Genomic DNA, 14,742 nt, shown 5'->3' on the forward strand with positions numbered 1-14,742 from the left:
CAGAGTGTGCTGGTAAATGTTAAACAATCAGGCTCTGTGGGAGAAAAAAGTATGCACACACTTTAAAAAAAATTGTACTGACTTTCTTAATTCTAGACCATCAAGAAAATAGTAAATCAAGCTGATTTATAATGATTACAGATTTCTGAGTTGCAAATACTTTAAAAATGTAACCATTTGGTGGGGGGGAGCAATGAGGGTTAAGTGACTTGCCCAGGGTCACACAGCTAGTAAGTGTCAAGTGTCTGAGGTCAGATTTGAACTCAGGTCCTCCTGAATCCAGGGCCCACTGAGTCACCTACCTGCCCCCCCAAAATATAATCATTTTTGCAAGCTCATTAGAACTGGCTTCAGTATACAATTTGGTGGTTGTAAACCTCATTGTTTACATCTACGATATGAATTGTCGGCTCCAAAAGTGACACGATTTCAGAGTTGGAAGGGCCCTCCGAGGGCATCTAGTCCACCTAAACCCAAACAAGCATCCTCTATACAACACATCTGACAAGTGGTCGTCCAGCCCTTTTTTGGAAACCATCCAGAGAGGAGGAAACCCTCTACCTCCTGAGGCAGCACATTCCACCTTAGCACAGTTCCAACTGTTGGCCCATTTTTCCCCCTGACATCAATCCAAAATCTGCCTCTTTGCAACTTTCCTTCATGACTCCTTGTCCTGTCTCCTAAGGTCAAAGGGAACAATTATTATTATTATTTTTTTTTTGCAGGGCAATGAGGGTTAAATGATTTGCCCAGGGTCACACAGCTAGTAAGTGTCAAGTGTCTGAGGTCACATTTGAACTCAGGTCCTCTTGAATCCAGGGCCAGTGCTCTATCTACTGTGCCACCTAGCTGCCCCTCAATATGTCTTTTTAAGACTTCTTGGTCATCACTCAATCTGAAGCCTTTTTTTTTTAGATCATTGCTAAAGTACATGTGGGAAAGAGGGACTCTGTATTGCTTCCATCTTAATCAGCAGTCCCCGAATGATCTTAATGCATGGATGAGGGACACTTTAAGAGAACTTTCAATGTGGAATTTGGCTCTGCAGAATCAGTTCATTGTTGGTAATCCACAAACAATAAGCCATAGCTAGGGGGGTTTTCTATTCTTTCAATTAATCGGGAGATAATAAGGATGTGAGCCATTATTGATTATCACTTGGGAAAGCCTACTCCCTATTAATTCCCTCATCAAGGATGCAATTGATTTGTGTGCAGATGACTCTCACAAACATTTTGCTTAGTTGGGTAAATTTAAGTTCTAGTTATTAATGTCCTTTCAGTTAACTTTTTCTTTGTTTTTTTGCCATTATAAAGGTCTGAGATTTTTCCATGTCTTTGATATCTTGCCATCCTTCAGATCCCTCAATGATCTAACAATTGTGTCGATTCAAGGAGGAATCTCCTCGATCTATACTTAATCTATTCTTCTTTTCCCATCTTTGTTTTTTTTTTTTTTTTTACCATTTCTATGTCCTTTATAAGAACCCTTGGGGGTAGAGATGTTAAGAGTCCAAATCTGGCCTTACACATTTACTAGCTATGTAACCCTGTGCAAATCTCTTACCTCTCTGTGCCTCAGTTTTCATGGGGTAACAATGATACCTAGGTTTGGTGTCAGGATCAAACGAGATAATATTTGTAAAGCACTTGGCAAAATTTTTTACGTGCTATGTAATTGCTAGCTATTATTATTGATGGAAAAAGTAGTTTGATAACCATTTTTGAGATCTTTTTCATATTTCTTCTGTCTGACAGTTCTTCCATTTTCATCCTTGGATACCATTTTAAACTGGATATCTTGTCACACTTTGGCTTTTTGGGGGGGAGGGAAGAGAGGCAATAGGTGTCAAGTGACTTGCTCAAGTAAGTATCTGAGGTTGGCTTTGAACTTAGGTGTTCCTGAATTCAGGGCTGGTGCTCTAGCCACTGCACCACTCAGCTGCCCCTACACTTTGTTTAAGCTGGTTTTATCCTTTATTGTTTCTCTCTGCTTTATGATGTAATAGTGATCATAACTGTCAGTCAATAAGCATTTATTAATCACCTACTATGTTCCAGGCACGGGAGACACAAAGAATGGCAAAAAATGGTTCCTGCCTCCAATTGCCCATCATCTCTATTTTTTCCATAAAAGTATTTTATTACTTTCCAGTTACACATAGACATCATCCCTATTTTTAAGATTTTTTTTACAGATAAGTTTATATTCTAACCTAGGTTACATTTGAGAACTGTCTCTCTCCTTTTGGCAATTAAGTCAGATGTTTGCTGTCTGAGATTCTTCTTGGGCTCTGCTCATCTCTCTGTTGTGGTAATTAATGTATACTGGTTAAACTTCTAGATGAAATAATCATCATTATTTATATTATTATTATTATTATTATTATTATTATATGAGGTTCATATCAGTTCTGTTGGGCAGCTAGGTGGCCCAGTGAATAGAGCACTAGGCCTAGAGATAGGAAGACCTGATTTAAAATCCAATCTTAGACATTAACTAGCTCTGTGACCCTGGGCAAGTCACTTAACCCTGTTTGTTTCAATTTCCTCATCTGTAAAATGAGCTGGAAAAGGAAAGGGCAAACCAGTTCAGTATCTTTGCCAAGAAAACCCCAAATGGGGTCACGAAGAGTCAGACATGACTAAAACGACTCAACAACAATAACAATCAGTTCTGTTGTCCATTTCCCATTTTTGATTTTTCAATTATTTGTCAAAAGGATTAAAGGTTCAATCATTTTAATTGAACACCCTATCTCCCCCCCCCCCAGGATTATTAATATTTCAGCCCTTAGAGTGCTATATAAATGTCAGACAACATCATCACAACCACCACCATGATCACTTAGCTTAGAGGACTTATGAGGCTCAATGGTGCCTCACTCTGTGGGGTCGGGGAGAACCTGTGATTTCATTTGCATTAGGAAACTAAATGGATGTAGGCTGGCACCTGATCTACAACTTACAGTCTCAGAGAGTTACCTGGGGCTCCAGAAGGTTATATAACTCCCAGCCTCACACAACCAGTTTAAATCAGCAGTGGGACCTGAACCTCGGTTTCCATCTACTCTGCCTCTCACACAGCCGTAGCACTTTAAAGTTTAGGAGCATTTCTCATTCTTCATTTAGGAAATGGAGGCTCCAATTAGAGAATTCATTGGTTCCTGGTCACAAGTTAATGTTGGAGCTGTGCTTCAGGTATACGGATTCTGGCTCCAAGTTTATATACCTCTTTGGAGGTGTCTTGCAAACAAGATAATGGAAGCAAAAGTATTTTGAAAAGTAGAACACTGTAAAAATGTAAGGGGTTGTTAAGTTTGCGTTGAGAAACCAAAAGAGCAATTAGCCTTTGGATTTATATTCGCGCACTTTGTCTCAAAAAAAAATTAAAATTAAAATTCCAAAGGCGGCAGCTGCAGCTCTGGTGATGCCGGGTTTAGAAATTCACCATTCCCGGGCCCCTCACTTAATCTGCGCTAGATATGGAGACTGGCCCATCTTTGCGTTTCAAGCTTGTTAGCACTCACATTCTGTGTTCCCAAGGAGGATATCCATCTAGGGGGCACTCATGTAGAAACACCACTTTGCAAAACCTTTCATCAAGTCCTATAAAGAAGATGTCAAATTTATTCAGACACATCTGGAGGTCGGCAGGGAAGAGATGCATTCATTTTCAAACCTGTCAAATGAGCGGCTACCCAAGCTGGCTCTCTAAGCAACCACATGGAAGCCAGAGAAGGGGGGCGGGTGAGGGGAGAGATAACTGGAAAAGAAAGACAAGGCATCTCAACCAGGAAATCTCGAAAGTATCCAGAGACCCCCTGGAAAATGTCCTTTCCTGGCTAGACCTTCTGGGGAGCTGGCAGAGGAAGATCTTATCAGCCAAAGATTTATAGCATCTTAATACAACAAAGGCCTCTTGGAGCAATACAAAATATTTCTCCAGCCTGGGAAGGGCTGAGGTAGCACTCTAGAATTACTGGAGGCTGCCGGCAGGGTTGGGATAACAGCTTGCTTTTATTGGTTGGTTTCACATTTGTTATCTCATTTGAGCCTCCCCAAACCCCATGGGGTAGATAAGTACCAGTATTATTATCCCCATTTTACAGATGAAGAAACTGAGGCTTAAAGAGTTGCTGTGACTCTCCTAAGGTTATATGGGTGAGACTTAGACCAAGGTTTCTGATTCTGAGTCCAGTGTTCTCACTAGGCAGTCAAATACTTGGGCCCCAGACTTATGAAGTTGACAACAATCAATAGCTCACATTTATATGGCATCTGAAGGTTTCCAGAGTTCTTTTTATTCATTCATTCATTTGTTCATTTATTTATTTGTTTATTTATTTATTATCTATCTGCCCATCTATCCATCTATCTATTTATTCATTCATTTATCTATTTGTTTGTTTATCTATCTATTTATTTATTCATTCATTCATTTGTTTATTTATGGTGGGGCAATGAAGGTTAAATGACTTGCCCAGGGTCACACAGCTAGTAAGTGTCAAGTTTCTGAGGCTGGATTTGAACTCAGGTCCTCCTGATTCCAGGGCCAGTGCTTTATCCACTGTGCCACCTAGCTGCCCCCCCAGAGTTCTTTACATATAACATCCCATCTGATCCTCAGGAAGATCCTATGAAGTAAGAGCTATTATTTCTCCCATTTTACAAGGGAGGAAGCTGAGTCCAAGGTTACACACCTACTAAGTGTCTGAGGTGGGATTTGAATCCAAGTCTTCCAGTTGCCAGGGTGTTCCAGGAAGCATAGGGGAAGTGGAAGGATTGCTGGATTTGGAATCAGGATCTGGGTTGAAATCCCAGCTCTGCTGCTTACTACCTGGGTGACTCTGGGCAAATCAGTCTGCTCCTCTGAGACTCAGTTCCCTCATCTATCAAATGAAGGGACTGTGCTAGATGTAAACCCTTTCAGCTTTTGAAATCCAGGGCTTTATCCTCTATGACAAATTACTGCCTGCTGGAAGGCTTGAAGGCCTTCTGATCTAAGCAGAGAATCCAAATTCTGAAAAAGGTCCCTGTGAGGAGGCAGGAGAGAGGGAGTCCATTCATCTTTCTGCACTGAGATTGGCTGGAAGTGTCCACACTCTGCCCTCGCCATGGAAGATTGTCTCCTTGCTCCTTCAGTCCCTTTGTTTACCTCTCTCTTCTCTTCTCCCTGACATTGCCTCTACTCCACTTGGGTTTGCTTCCTGCATAGGGTTACACTGGGAAGGTTGTGAAATTGACCACTGAACTGAGTATGGGGGAGTCCTGGTTTCCAGTTCAGCTACCAACTAACTGGCTATGTGACCTTAAGGCATTTAACTTTTCTGAACTTTGTCTGTCAAAAGAGAGGGTTAGACTCAATTGACCTCCCAGACTCCTTCCAACACGGACATTCTGTGATGGCATTGTGTCAGCCCTCCTTCCCAGACGTTCTGAGGCACCATTTCTGACCATGGTCTTTATGTTTCAGGAGAGCTTACACATGCCTCTTTGTGTGTGTGTGTGTGTGTGTGTGTGTGTGTGTGTGTGTGTGTGTGTGTGTAGTGGGCTATTTGGTGAGTGGGGAATCAACCCTACAAGCAACAGAACATAGCATTTCTTCAAGACCAACAAGACACCACACAGGGGAGCCGGAAGGAGAGGGGGAGGGGGAGAGGGAGGTCAGGATGCATTGAAAGAAAGTGGTCTTTCTACCACCCACCTCCCTCCTTGGGAGAGACATCACACAATGTTGATGTCAATAATTGACCAGACTTGTAGCCAGGGGCTCCCCCAGAAAATCCCTTCTATTTCTGGATGAGAGTCGCTTCCCCCTGTGAAGGGAGTGGCAGCCTGGCTTGCCCACCGCCCCCACTCTAAGGCTGGCCTGCCCTGGCCCTGCCCTGGGCCCCTTGGGAGCAGGCAAGGATCTGGGCCCAAGGATATTGTGCAGGGAGGAGGTGAAAGGCGTTTTTCAGGAGCTTGATTCATTACAGCTCCAATCTCAGTCAAACAGGTTAGTGCAACTTTCAGGGAGGCCTCTGTTGCATTGTTCTTCGAGAGGAGGGCAGGCTTAGTCACAAACCTGGGAGGGGGAAGGGGGGGGCTAGAGGAGGGGGAGCATGCAGAGGAGGAAGTAGGAGCTGCTGGAGACTGGCCAGGTGGCTGCTGTGAATGATGATTTCATCCTTGCTCACACAATGCTAGGAGCCCCATTCTCTTTGGATATAGCTTGTAAACCTTGGGCAACTGGCTTCTTAGGCTATTTCTCTCTTTCTCTGGTCTACAACAGCTCGAAGACAACCAGATAGGGAATTTTAGAGTAACTAGGTCTGTCCAGTCCAACCTTTACTCAGCTTCCAGTCTTCTTTTTTCCCCTGAAGCTCAAATCTGACCACGTTACCTCCTTAGTTGATAAGATCCAATGGCTCCCTATTACTTCCAGGACTAAATATAAAATTCTGCTTGGCTTTTCAAGCTTTTCAGTCTGGCTCCTTCCTACCTTCCTGGGATTCTGAGATTTAGTTTTTTTGTTTGTTTGTTTGTTTGTTTGTTTGTTTTTGCAGGACAGTTTGGGTTAAGTGACTTGCCCAGGGTCACACAGCTAGTAAGTGATATGTGTCTGAGGCTGGATTTGAACTCAGGTCCTCCTGAATCCAGGGCCAGTGCTCTATCTACTGCGCCACCTAGCTACCCCTGAGATTTAGTTTTTCCTTTGCAAGCACTCTGCCTGCCATCCGGTGTTTCTCACACAAGACATCTCCAGGCATTTTCTCTGGCCGTCCTCACCCCTGGAATGCCCTTCATCCCCATCTGCCTCCTGGCTGCCCCGACTTCCTTGAGTCCCAGCTAAAATGTCATCTTCTGCGAGAGCCCTTGCCCGACCCCCTTTTTTTTTTTTTTGCAGGGCAATGGGGGTTAAGTGATTTGCCCAGGGTCACACAGCTAGTAAGTGTCAAGTGTCCAAGGCCGGATTTGAACTCAGGTCCTCCTGAATCCAGGGCCGGTGCTTTACCACTGCGCCACCTAGCTGCCCCCGCCCGACCCCTTTTAATGCATGTGCCTTCTCTTTAGGCTTCCCTCCAATTTACCTTGTCTATAGCTTGTTTGTACATAGCTGTTTGCATGTCGACTTTCCCGATAGACTGGGAGATCCTTGAGAGAAGGGAATGTTTCTGCTTCTTTCCGTCCCTGGTGCTTACAGTACCTGGCACACCATGGGTGTTAAATAAATGCTTGTTGACTGACTGACTGACTGATTGACTGACTGACTGACTGAACTGGACCGAGTCCCTTGACCTCCATGACCCTTTTGCACGAGATGGTGTCTTGGCTTCCTTTCATTTCTAATCTTATTCTCCTAAAACCTGCTCGCTCACTAGCTCTCTCTCTCTCTCTCTTTGCAGGGCAATAAGGATTAAGTGACTTACCCAGGGTCACACAGCTAGTAAGTGTCAAGTGTCTGAGGCTGATTTTGAACTCAGGTCCTCCTGAATCCAGGGCAAGTGCTTTATCCACTGTGCCACCTAGCTGCCCAAACCTTCATACTCTCTTAGAGGTCCACAGCATGGGAAGCAGATTGGATTGTAGATATTTCCTCACAACCAAAGCTCCTTTGAGACATTTAACCCAGAGCTCCACATGGCAGCTTGTTGGGTTCAAGTGACATTGCCCCTCCCTCCCTCCTTTCTTAAATTACGACAAGTCTCGGGGCAGCTAGGTGGCACAGTGGAGAAAGCACTGGGCCTGGATTCAGGAGAACCTGAGTTCAAATTCATCCTCAGACACTTGACACTTAACTAGCTGTGTGACCCTGGGCAAGTCACTTAACCCTCATTGCCCGGAAAAAAAATGTAGGTCAAGTCTCCTCTGAACCTGACTTTACCATTCATTAATTCACAAATGCAACCAACAGATATTTATAGAGAGCTCAGTGTGTGCCTGGCACTGTGGGAAACAGAGGGATGAGAAAGTTTCTGACCTCTTGGAGTTTGTCATCTACCAGCTTCTTCACTTATATGTTCCCCTTTAGAGCCAGCACAGATTCTCATAGGATCATGGAATTTAGAACTGGAAGGGATGTAATAGACCAGCTAGTTGGGGGCAGCTAGGTGGTACAGTGGAGAAAGCACTGACCCTGGAATCAGGAGACGCTGAGTTTAAATTTGGACTCAGACACTTGACACTTACTAGCTCTGTGACCCTGGCTGGGCAAGTCACTTAACCCTCATTGTCCTGCAAAAAAAGAGAGAAACCAGCTGGTCTCCTCCCCACATTTTACAATGAAAGAAACTGAGCCCCAGAGCCAGGATTTGAATTCAGGTCCTCTGATCTCAAAAGCACGGCTCTTTCTTTCTACTACTACACAATACTGCCACTTTGGCACAAGTCTTGACAGAGAGAAAGCCCTAAAATTAATTCTTTCTGAGCATCTCTCTCTCTCTCTCTCTCTCTCTCTCTTTCTCTCTCTCTCTCTCTCTGTGTCTCTCTATGTGTGTCTCTGTCTCTTTCTCTGTCTGCCTGTCTGTCTCTCTCCTTCCCTTTGCTATTTCACTTAAACACAAGTGAAATCAACACACCACTGGTTGGCTATGAAAATGCCACTCCATCTAGCAGCGACTGACAGTTTAGGGATAAGCTGTGCTGCCCATTTTCCACCCAATTTGGGGACTAGATTAGATTTCTTTCCAGTCACCTTCCGAAGCAGAGGAAATATTTTATGGCATAAATAGATATGGCCATCCAGTAAACTGCCGTGTTTAATAGAAACTCTTCCATCCAAACGATTTAATCAAACCACCATTTTAATTTCATTGTCCAAGATCCAAGATTTTGTCATCGTGGCTGCTTCTTTCACCGGTGAAGATTACAGCCCCTCTGTGACTTACTTATTGAATGCTCTTTGTGATTTGCTAATGCCCCAAAGACTCCGTGTTCCTGTGGCCACCCTTGTGAGGCAGGTTGTCAGACCAACATACAGTCAATCTACCAGCCTTGACAGCTTGGAAGGACCTGTCAGAGGTGGTGAACCACTGAGAGGGTAAGCCCTGTATCTGAGGAATCATTAGAATAGATTTTTACTGGAGGATTTAGCGTCTTTTTTTCCTGACCTGGGCTTACATTGGCAGAGAAAACTCTCTCTCACGATCCGGGGGAGAACCTACTTTTCAACTTCGGATTTTAAAGAGGTGCTGAAGGCCACTTAGAAGCCGAGCAGTCCTGAAATCCTTGGATCACAGATTCAGAGCTAGATAGGACCCCAAACTCTGTCTAGTTAAACCATTTCACTATAATGACAAGGAAACTGAGGCACAGGGAAGTTTATGGATTTGCCCATTGTCTAGTGGGTGTGGTGGATAGAGCACTGGGCCCGGAGTCACGAAGAACTGAGTTTAAATTTGGCCTCAGATGTTTATTAACTGTGTGAGCTCAGAGAAGTCCCTGCCTCACCTTCATCGACTGTGAAATGCAGATAATAATAGCTCCTCCTTCACAAGATTGTTGTGAGGATCCAATGAGACAGTATTTGCAAAGTCTTGTATATAGTAGGTGCCAAAATAAATAGTAAGGATCAAAGATGGGCTATGAACCCAGGGTGTTTGAGTCCAGACCTAGTTCAAAGCCACACAGACAATTAGTGCCTAAGAGTCAGGATTTGAATTCAGGTCTTGACTTTGACACTGACTTTTGTTATTAACCATGACAAAATGTCTCTCCTTAATGTCCTCGGGGATAGGGAACCTATGATTTTGTTGTCAATTCATGGAGAATTCCTGGATAGGGGATTCTACTAATGTAGAAAGACCACCTTCTCTGAAATTTACAGCCTCAGTAAGTTGCTTAGAACACTGAGGAGGTAAGTGACTTGGCCAGGGTCACACAGCTAGGAAGTGACAGAAGCAGCATCTGAACCCAGGTCTTCCTGACTAGAAGGCCAGCCCTCTACACACTTCTCTATGCTGTTATGTGTGTTAAAATTAGTATAACAAAAATAATGAATTGCTCGCCCCCTCCCCCAACACACACACACACACACACACACACACACAGAGTTACAGAGCTTTGACATTTTATCATCTATCCTGAATTCTCAGTATCTCTCCCTGTACACTTTGGCTGTTGAGTGTATCATATGTATTTTGATTAGCCACAGTTAAGTTTCTCTTTGCTGGCATAGATCATTGAGAATTGACTCTCTCCCAATTGCATGACCACTAGGGTATCCAGTGTCTCCTGGATTTGCTTCAGATACAGGGAGGGAGGGATAGGAAGAGCAGTCTTCATGGAGCTCCTGGAATTGATAGACTGCTTCTTTCCTGCCCCCCCTTCTCCCTGCCCTGCCCCCTACTCTGGCAGCTATTCCCCTAGTCCTTTGTGAAGAGAAGGCAGCCCTGGGGGGTGGGGTGCAGGGCTCCAGGAATAAACCAAGTCAGCTCTTATGGAAGGTGTACAAGGGAGAAAGAAAGGTTCCTACCCGGGTCACTTTTCTCTGCAAAGGCCACGATGTGGATCCCATTCAGATCATCTTCCTGTGGACAACAAGAATTAAGAATCATGCTCCAAACTGGACATAAATAGGGAATATTAAATAAATGGAGAAAAGAATCAGAAATAGGAATTTTAAGGAAGTAGGAATGTAATGTGTATGTGTAGGTGAGGAGGAAACTCATCTTAGGATCTAAGCTCTAGGAGGACAGACACTTTGGTATTTGTATCCCTCATGCCTAAGATAGTATCTGCCACATAGCAGGAGCTTAAAACTAACTTTGTTTCTGTCTATCATCTATCTATCTATCTATCTATCTATCTATCTATCTATCTATCTATCTATCTATCTATCTATCTATCTATCTATCTATCTATCTTTCTTCCTTCCTTTTCTCTTCCTTTCTTTCTCTCTTCCTTTCTCCCTCTCTTCCTTTCTCTTTTCCTTTCTTTCTCCCTCCCTTCCTTCCTCCATCCTTTCCTCTCTTCCTTCCTCCAGCCTTCCCTCCCTTCCTTCCTCCAGCCATCCCTCCCTTCCTTCCTCCAGCATTTCCCCCCTCTTCTTTTTCTCCAGAGTGGATATATAATGAGCTTAGACTACGTCATCTCAGAACTTCTGAGCTCAAGAGATCCACCAGCCTCACTCTTCCCTATGTGTATGTGCCACTACACCTTTCTGATGGTCTGAGATAATGAATTCAATTTAATTCAATGAGCATCTTATTTAGAACCTGCACATCTGGATTCTGGGGACACATGGAGAAAAACAAGAACTGGTCCCTGAGGTCAAGGAGTTTAAGTTCTGGAAGGTTTAGGTAACTCAGCTTCATGGGGAGAGTCCAAGGAAACACAAAAAAGATGATTTCAGAGGAAGGCAATTGGATAGATGAATTGGCTAAATGGCATAGCACCATTAAAGTACAAGTTTGTTGTCCTTGTTTCTTACTTGGGTCAACCAGTTGAGTTTATGAAAACAAACAGTTCAAGCCACATGAAAGTGATGATGAATTTGGCTTAAATGCAGTATTAAGTTTTATCGGGCTTTAGTTTTTCCAGAAAACAATCTGGATGGGAATTAGAAGTGCTTGTTTGTGGTAACATTTCATCATCAGTTATCACTTATAGTTATTATTATTATTATTATTATTAACACTTTTCTTTGTCAATGATAATAATAGTACCTCTATAGAGTACATTGGAGTTACAAAGAACTTTATATATATGATCTTGTTGGATTCTCTCTATTCTGAGAGTTAGGTTGGACAAGTATTTACTTACATTTTATGGATGAGGAAACTGAGGCTTAGATAAGTTAAGTGACTTGCCCAAGGCACCATGGATACTAAATGGTAGAGTTAGGGTCTTTTGGTTCCAACTCCAAGGCTCTTTCCATAATACCACATTTATTTTTTTTAAATGAGCTTTATAGGACAACAGGTAGAGACCATCAATTTATAATCATAGGATTTAAAACTGGAAGGGACCCTTGGGTTCCATATTCCAGTACCTTCATTTTACAGATGAGGAATAAGGCCCGAAAAGTTAAGTGATTGCGACCAAGCTGGTATTCAAACTCAGGTTCTCTGGCTCTGAACCCAGGCCCCTTCCTACCATATCTTGCTTATCCATAAGTATGATCAGCAGTACATGGCATTATAAATGTTTTAATGTCAGCCTCTCATTTCTCCCTCCCTCCCTCCCTCTCCCCTCCCTCCCTTACTCTGTCTCTGTCTCTCTGTCTCTGTCTTTGTCTCTGTCTATCTCTGTCTCTGTCTCTGTCTTTCTGTCTCTCTTTCTGGGAGAAGTCAGGATATGGAGACCTAGTACGACAACCAGGCCTGTGAACATGGGCATAATTAGAAAGTTGGCTTACTCAGCATCAAGGCTCTGTATTGAAAAAGTTTCTGTACTACAAAATAAACACACATATGATTAGTCAGCACTTGGGAAGGGGGGTGAAGGGAAAAAGTTATAGCCAGGAAAAAAAAGAAAGCAAACGGCCTTCTTTGAATGTCTGATCTAAGTTTTATGTCTCCTCCAGGGCCCAGGACAGTGCTCTGCACAAGGGAAGTGCTTAATAAATGGTTTTTCAATGTTGTTTTTCCACTCTGTTTTTTTTTCTACATTGCATTCCACCCTCTCTCCTAGCAGTTAAAGTTACCAAATAATTCCTGTTCAGCAAATAAAATAAAATCCACCAAATGCTTACCTATTCCATCTTTGGAAGGTTTAGTTAATAGTGACAACATATGCAAAGGCAACATCTTGGGGAGCCCTTACAGGTTTATGAATATGTCCCATGAATCTTCCTTTGGGGATTAGCAAAACCAGCAGACTAGTTGGGGGCTAAGATTTTCATTCTCTCTCCTCCCCCCCCCCCCGATTTCTATATTGCTATCTTGGATCTCCATTAGATTCCTTACCCATCTCTCTGTTCCTCCCCCTAATCTTCCCCTTCCATGCTCTCTCTTCCCAACCTTGCAGGAGACATTGGGAGATAGCCACTCATTGTGGCACGTTGAAAAGAATGCTGAATAAATGATCAGAGGAACTGGGTTTTAATTCCACCTCCAATATTACCAGTGTAATTTTGGACCAGTCATTTCCCCTTCTGGACAAGTCAGTCTCCTAGGGCTTCAATCTTCTCATTTGTAAAATGGGACAATTAGACTTGACCATTTCATTCCAGCTTTAAATGTCATGTTCTAAAGCCTCATCCCTATGAGGGATCTTAGGATCACTGACCTAGTACCAAAAGGTTCCTTAAAGGACATCTAGTCCAGAGGTATCAAAGACATGGGCACCATACATCCTGAACTAGATGAAAAGGAACATATAGAAAATAAATAAAAATACAGCAAATCACAGACAATATTATTACTGTTTTTTAAGTTAATGTGTCCCTCAGGAATCATTAGACATGGTTTAGCCATCCCTCTTTCTATCTGAGTTGGACACCACTAATGTCGTTGAATCCCCTCATTGTAGAGATGAGGAAACAGAAGACCACAGATGAGGAGAAGTAACTGGCAGCAAGAATTTGAACCCAGGACTTTTTAGCATAACAACAACAGCAATGACAATGACAACCAACAAAACCCAACAATAATAACTAAAATGTAGGTATGGCATTTTAAGTATTTAAAAATATTGTCTCACTTTATCTCCAAAGAAAATCCTAGAAGGTAGTACTATGATTTCCCCTACTTTATAGATGAGGCAAATGAGACAGACAGGTGAAGTGACTTGCCTAGGGTCACATAGCTAGTAAGTATCTGAGGCTGGATTTGAACTCAGGTCTTTCTGACTCCAGTCTGGGTACTCTGTGCAATGTGGCACCAGCTGCCTAACCTAGCGGTTTTTCCACAGGAAGATCCAGAGTTTAAGAGACTTTAAAGTTCATCTCTCTAATCTAATACCACTCCTCCCCAACCAGTCTTACAGATAGAGGAATGATGGCCCAAAGATGTTAATTAACTTGGCCAAGGTTACACAGCAAGTACAAGTCAGAGATAGGATTGGAACCCAGGTCTTCCAATTCCAGAACTTGGGCTCTTTCCACTGTATCCTGGCACCTCCCTGAGATTGAGATGAAATTTGAGTCATTTTAAAAAGCATGTATTGGTATTCTATTTGCCAAGCACTGTGCTAGGCACTTGAGGATACTAGGATAAAAAAACTGAGACAATCCCTTCCCTCAAAGATCTTACATTCTCTTGAGAGATGGAGGAAGAGGGAGCTCCAGTGGGGAGACAGAACCTGGGGGAAGGAAAAGGTGGATGATTTCCTTGTAAAACTCGGCTCCATCTGTGAAAGATGTGATTGGGGGGTGGGGTAAGGGATGGGGGTGGAAAATGAGGCAGAGGAGCCAGGGAGGGCATCTCGAATCTAGAGGGCAAGGTTCATTTTGTCTTGCATGTCTCCAAGAGAATCCAGAAGGGTGTTAGCATTCTGCATTTATTAATGTTAGTGGCGAAGAGAGAAGAAAGCTCTGAGGGAACAATATCATAAAAAAACCTGAGCCTCAGGGGGCTGTGGGGGGCTCGAGTGTGAAAGCCCTGCACCCAGGGGACTGAGGAGAGAAAAGCAAAATGAATACTGATTACTGTTGACACTGACAGAGGTGTTCATTGGGCAGCCTGAATGTCACAGCAGAATCATCCTATGGGGAAAAAAAAAAGAAAAGAAAGAGAAAACTCCCAGAGCCTCGTGCCTCCCATCATCCCTGTTTCCATTTCAATTGATTTTTAATGTAGCACAATCCTATCTAAAT

At 43.2% G+C, this 14,742-nt stretch overlaps 1 protein-coding gene across 1 annotated transcript in view; it reads right to left on the minus strand.

Annotated features, from left to right (window-relative positions):
- The window catches only part of CASQ2 (calsequestrin 2), a 115,484-nt gene that overhangs the window by 15,989 nt on the left and 84,753 nt on the right, over nt 1-14,742 (minus strand). The window contains exon 8 of the mRNA XM_044002638.1: nt 10,459-10,513. Within this exon, the coding sequence (XP_043858573.1) occupies nt 10,459-10,513 (55 nt within the window). The remainder of the gene's footprint in view (nt 1-10,458; nt 10,514-14,742) is intronic.

This window comes from Dromiciops gliroides, chromosome 4 (genome assembly GCF_019393635.1).
Source record: "Dromiciops gliroides isolate mDroGli1 chromosome 4, mDroGli1.pri, whole genome shotgun sequence".
NCBI classification, from domain to species: domain Eukaryota; kingdom Metazoa; phylum Chordata; class Mammalia; order Microbiotheria; family Microbiotheriidae; genus Dromiciops; species Dromiciops gliroides.